This window comes from Buceros rhinoceros, unplaced genomic scaffold (genome assembly GCF_000710305.1).
Source record: "Buceros rhinoceros silvestris isolate BGI_N320 unplaced genomic scaffold, ASM71030v1 scaffold27648, whole genome shotgun sequence".
In the NCBI taxonomy this organism is placed as follows: domain Eukaryota; kingdom Metazoa; phylum Chordata; class Aves; order Bucerotiformes; family Bucerotidae; genus Buceros; species Buceros rhinoceros.
The window spans coordinates 32,566-38,565 of NW_010425621.1; the positions used below are offsets into that span (position 1 = coordinate 32,566).

Below are 6,000 nucleotides of genomic sequence, written 5' to 3' on the forward strand. Positions count from 1 at the left end.
AAAGAGAGCAGAGAGCGCCGCACAAAGCCCAGCTGCCGCCGCGCTGGCTCTGCAGGCACAGGCAATTACCCACCGATGGAAACGACGACCAGAGCTGCGGGGGACACCTAAAAACAGATCCTAACAAAGTGGTCTGTAGCTTCAGCACCCTTGAGTCTCCCTTGTATTTGGGAGGCTGAACCCTGACGTGAAATACTGCCCCGGTGTCTGCCAGTCCCACTGCTGAGGGTGCTGGGAGAAGCAGCACACCCCGGAGTAAAACCGAGCATCCTGGCTGCCACCACCGGCCACTGACCTTGCTCACCAGGTAACAGCATCCCGCCTCCCAGTCCTCCACAGCCGCCAGCGCCAGCTGGGAACAAACAGTGCTCCTGATTTGCTCCGCTCTGCTCCCTTTTGTCCTCATTTTTCTGTACGCCGGAGATGCATTATGTGTTTACATGCACATTACATTTTCTGGCCTCTACCCTCTTGGCACTACTGCACAACCTGGAGCTTTGCTGTGGGGTACGTAAAGCCAGCCGAGGATTCTTGGCTTAACAGTTTGACTGCTGTTGCTGTTTCCTGACTTGACTGAGCATCACTTGACCGCGTGCAGAATGACAATGCCATCAGCCAAGTTTTCTAGGGACCGAGCAATGTGGCAGTATCTAACCTCCTCAGAACTCCCCTCCTCTACTTGTTTGTCTCAGATACGGCAAACACACTAATCCAAGAGAAGCAGCTGCTGCTGCAAAAGGGTTTACAGGAGGCTGCACAAGTCTTGGTGGATCAGCAAGTACTGACGCCGACTCTCACGTTTTGCTCTGCTAAATCCAGTGGTATCTTTCATGTGACCACTTCAAAATACGGTGCAGCCGTTCCAGACAGAGCTCCAGAGGGAGGGATAAGCAGCTTTATCTCCCCTTCGCATACGTGGCCAAAGAGATTAACTTGGTCGCACAGTTAATGACAGAAATGAGAGACGAAACCCGGTGTTTTGATATAAACACAGGCCTCTTTCGAGGGAAGAGGCATGACGGCGCACTTCGAGTCCATCTTGTTTGATCTGTCTCGATGTTGTTCTGCTTCTTTCTAAAGGACTAAACAAAAAGGCCACTGGAGACAGAGGGAGGAACAGACACGCTCGGTGCCACTTCAAGGCTCCTCTGATCGAGTTTTACATTTCTCATTAAAACCACAGCCCTGAGAGGACTCTCTGCCCTCTCCCAGAGCAGCTGGGACCCTCTGTCTCACCAGAGCAGATTAGCAGAGCGCTTTGTTGTAAGAGCCACCAATCTGCGGTGACGCCGAGGACACAAGAAATGTCACGGCTGTGCCTAACAGATGACTCTGAGCCGTCTGGGATTTGGGGAAACGCTGCTAAATTAGCTGCTCCAGCGTCCTGACGGTTCAGATCTGCACACCAATCAAAAAACCGCACAGGGCAATTTGTGCCTGATGCGGAGGGTGTGCGAGCCCCCCCACCCCTCCCGTGTCCCGGACAGACAGGCCGGTACATCGTTAATCTTGCCACTGGTGACAGAGGGTGAGGGAGCCGGCAGAACCTGCACAACTGAATACCTGGGCACTGCGGGTGCCGATGCCCATCTCTCCTTCAAGCACTTTCAGTACAGGTGGGATACAGCGAACGGGATCTCCTTCTGGTGTGTGCTGAAACCCTTCTTGCCTTGCTCTTGGAACATACAGTGAATTGGTACCAAAGCCTGCTCAAATAACCTGCTCTTTCTTTGGGGATCTACAGTCAGGACACCTGCGTGCAGCTCACACATCCAACTGTTTTCTTTGGTGAACTCTGTCATTAGGGGAATTAAGCTGCGCCGAGCTGGAGATGCTTTAGTTAAAGTCCCCTGAAGGGATTCCTGGAGTGCGGAAGAAAAGCCATCTGCTGACTCCAGTGGAAGTGCCAGCAAGGAAATAAAGTTGGGAGGAATAATATAAACAGCCAGAACTAAACCAGAACTCTCCAGAAAATCAAAGTCCCCAATACTGCCTGACAGTAAGTCATTCTTGCTTTAAGAATAAATAAATTAGAGAGGGAGAGGGAATACACACAACAAAAGCAAGAACTCCACAGACAAATCGAGCTGTTATCACACCCTGCCATTCAAACGTCCCCATCATCGTGGAGACAATCGGTTTTTAAACACGGCTAAATAACACCTAAAATACTACAGAGAGCAGAAAGGACATGCTGAGGATGTTCTATCGTATCTCAGAATCCTGACATCATCGGGAGGGTTGCATCAGACTGACATTAATTAACGCTTAGAAGGAGTGTATGTCAATGGGTTAGTGAAGGAGATAAACACACCAGCACATTTTGAAGTTACACACTTGGGGATCAATGAGGCCAGAAGAGTAACTTGGTACTTACAGACAAATTATTTACGTGCTTGTTGAAGCAACTCCAGCAAGAAGAAACCCTGCATTGTGCAACCTACACCACTGTGGAGATGCCTATTCGAGGAAGAAATGGAAATCCCTTCTCTCGAGTCATGTAAAAGCAGCTCGGGGAGCTGCTGACAGGCACCGCTCTCAGTTCCCACCGTCACTAGAACCCTGCTTCCAGCAGTTCTGCCCTGAGGCGGTCTGTGCAGCGAGCACTTCGGATACAGCTCAGCAAGTGCCTGCCCCAGCTAGGAAAGCACTTCCACGAGTGCTGAACTGCCACCAGAGGAGAGCGCCCAGCAGAGAGGGAAACTCTCCTGTCTCCACAAGAAAAGCAGGACGTATCTGATATCTGTAAGACACCCCGCCGCGTGGGAGCCACAGCGGATGAAGCGTCCCTTCACGAGGAGGAATGCGCCGTGTCTGCATGGCTCTGAAGGCAGAGCCAACCAGATCTTCACGTGTTCCTGATGCAGCGTGGAAGGCTCAGAAACCATTCCAGCAACGTCCAGTTTGTAACTAGGTATTAGGGGTGCCTGAAGCATGCAGTTCAGCACAGCCTCCCCTGCTCACACACCCAGGGATGTGTGGAGTTCAGGCTGGTTCATCCCTGCAGCTGTAATGAAAAACTCCATCTTTTTTCCCCAGACACTGATGGAAGAAGTTTGTATGTGGGATAAATAAATATGAATCAATTGCTTTGTTGTGTGATCATGTGGCCCCCACAGAGTTCAGAGGAGGCTGACTCTGAGCGCTGCCCAGGGAAGGCGTGGGTGCCCCATCCCTGGAAGAGTTCAAGGCCAGGTTGGGCAGGGTTTCGAGCGACCTGGTCCACTGGAAGGTGTCCCTGCCCATGGCAGGGGCTGAACTACATGATCTTTAAGTCCCTTCCAATGCAAACTGTTTTGTGGTCCTATGACTCCCATGTAACAGCAGCTCTAGCTCTGCTCAGAGCACTGGCATCAACTGGGGGGGAGGTCAAACACCATGTGTGCAGCTGGAGGAAGACAACCACAGGGAAAAAAACAATCCAAATTTACAGCTCATTTTCAGGCCCAAACAGACACCCCTTCATTACCACCAGGCGAGAGTGCACTTAAGGACCAAAGCACTCTCCAGAGTTATCAGCAGAGCGCAGGCCGGATGCAGGCAGGGAAGGAAGCACTTACATCGATGAGGTCAGAGACGTCGTGGATGTAGTATTTGCTGACGGCCGCATTGGTGGCCGCCAGGTTCAGTAGGTAGTCGTTCCTGGCTTTAGTACACTTCAGCTTGTTTTCAGAGTATTTGGCTTGTCTCTGAAAAAGCAGAATGAAGTGTAAGAGCACAAATAGATGCTACTTTCACAGCTGCTTTTGCTGCAGGGCCCCGCAGCACCCTGCAGCCTGGATGTGACGTGATAACTAATAACATTTGGTATTGGCACCCCTGCCAGCATGGAGATCACATCTGCACCCCCCTGGTGCCGTTAGCCAACACACAGCGAGCGCGTTCCGCTCAGATGTACCCGCACATCCCCGGCACAGCTGCTCCTCCTTTATCTGTGCAGTCGTGGAGGTTTTGGCATCCATCAAAATTAGAGGGATAAAATTTCCTCCTAGAAACGCTGACATACATTTGGACTGGCTCCAGATGTATGCAGCTGTATCAAAGTGGAATCTGGCCCAGAGGCCCAAGCTACGAAATTTAGAACAGGACCCAGATTTCAAAACTCTGTAGGAAAGCAGATGTGCTCAGATCTGGGGCATTTGCTCAGGCAGGTCACTAGACTATAGGTTTGGCACAAAAGATTAACCCTTCAAAGACGGATGTCCCAGTGCTGGGTCGACATGTGAGCAAACACGTGTCCTGTACAGCGAAGCTATTGCTTCCTCTCTGAAATTAGCAGGAAGATGTTAGTTTGGAGATCTCAAGATCTGGAGGGATTAGCTGAAGCCAGAGCAGAGTTAAGCGTTTAGCCAGCAAAGCCAACTAAATGCTGCACTTAACTCCCAGACAGCCTGCGGAGGAAGAAACTGCGCTTGTACATATCTGGCCCTTTTCTTGCCTGCCTCAAGTCTCTGACTGAAGGATCCCTGGGACAGCATGATTCATTGTTAAAAGCGCTTTGGTCTTTTTTAAAGTGAGCCATGAACAAAGCACAGCCCTGCAGCAGGGTCTCGTGTGCGGATCAGAAAGCACGGCTGTGCCGAGCCCGACACACGGTGCGTGCTGCCCTCCTCGGTGTTCAGCCGGGGCATCCTCCCTAAGCCCTGCCAGGGACACAGGAACGGCTGCAGGGAAAGGGCCAGGGCCAGGGCCAGAACCAGACCTTCCTGCCCACGACCCCACTCTGGCTCCCCCATCCTTCCCTCCCACCCACCTTCTCCTTCATCTTCTCAATCTTCTTGACGGAGCTCCGCCGCTGAGGCCGGTCCTCGTGCCGCAGCAGGTTCACGCTGATGTCCCCTGACTTGTTGAACTGCTTTTCCTCCTGCTTCTCCGCCTCCTTCAGCTTGCTCTCGGCGCTGATGCTTTCTGCATGATACATGTGGTAGGTCTTCATCACCTGAGGAAAGAGAAGGTTGTGAGCCCCGTGGCCACATGAAGCATCAGGGCATGAGGAGATGACTGTGTGGGCAGCATGGAGCTGTCCCGGCTTGGCAGGGCTCTCTGAGGTCACCAGGGCATTAAAGAACACCAGGGTGGGAAGGAAAAGCCCATAAAACTAATGCTATCACTAGCCCTCTTTGGAACTGGCACAGAGCTGGTGTAAGAACTGTTCTCCCCACTCAGTCCTTGCTGCAGGGCCAGGCTGGGGTGTGCCTCCAGCACACGCCTGTTCAAAGAGCACTGTGGACTCTATCCGCAGGGAAATGAGAAATAACTGCCAGTGCTGTGCAGCTGGGGTAAGGGTCTCCATGACAAGAGACTGTGAGGAAGCCAAAGTCAACCTGAAGTCACTTCTGACCCAACCCCTCTGTTCTCACCCTTGAACTTGTTAAGCCAACCCATCAACACAACCCCTGCTCTGCCATCCCACCAGGGGATCTCATCCTGAAGGTGGAGGAGCTACAGTTCCCAAGCAGAAATGGAGCTCGTCTCCTATCAGCACTTGATTCCCCTCTCGCCACTGTCCGTAAGCGCAGTCAGTGCCAGGGTGGGCTGCAGCAACGCTGAGTCCTTTAAATTCAAGATTGCCATCAGTGACTCTGGACAGACATGCTGATCAACCGCCAGGAAAAGTCCTGCAGGCAAAACTTCTCCCGCAGCCTCCACTTTCAGATACGAAAGCCCGAAGGGCACTTTGTGATCACTCTAATGGAGCTGGCAAGAGGAACACATCTGCTCTTCTCCCGTTATGCCTTTAGTCACGTTGTCCCCTTTTATCATCTCCCTTCAGGATTTGGATGTTTTATTTCACATCGCCTTGACAAGGCTCGAGATGCCCGACTCCTCACTGAAGATCAGTCTTGCAGAGTGCCCGGGCACCACCGCAACGGTGCTGGGACAGGCTCGCCTCAAGGCCCGTGCCTTAGCACAGAGCAGGAACCCACAAAAGGACAGTAACTTTGCACAAGCCTTAATGAAGAAAATACAGAGTTTCCCTCTGCTGCGGCTGTCAGCAGG

General features: G+C 52.1%; 1 protein-coding gene across 1 annotated transcript in view; it reads right to left on the bottom strand.

The window, feature by feature from the left end:
• Positions 1–6,000, bottom strand: part of SRGAP3 (SLIT-ROBO Rho GTPase activating protein 3) — a 50,182-nt gene that overhangs the window by 30,168 nt on the left and 14,014 nt on the right. The window contains exons 3-4 of the mRNA XM_010141222.1: positions 4,754–4,939; positions 3,561–3,689 (exon numbers count right to left, since the gene is read on the bottom strand). Coding sequence (XP_010139524.1) covers positions 3,561–3,689; positions 4,754–4,939 — 315 coding nt within the window. The remainder of the gene's footprint in view (positions 1–3,560; positions 3,690–4,753; positions 4,940–6,000) is intronic.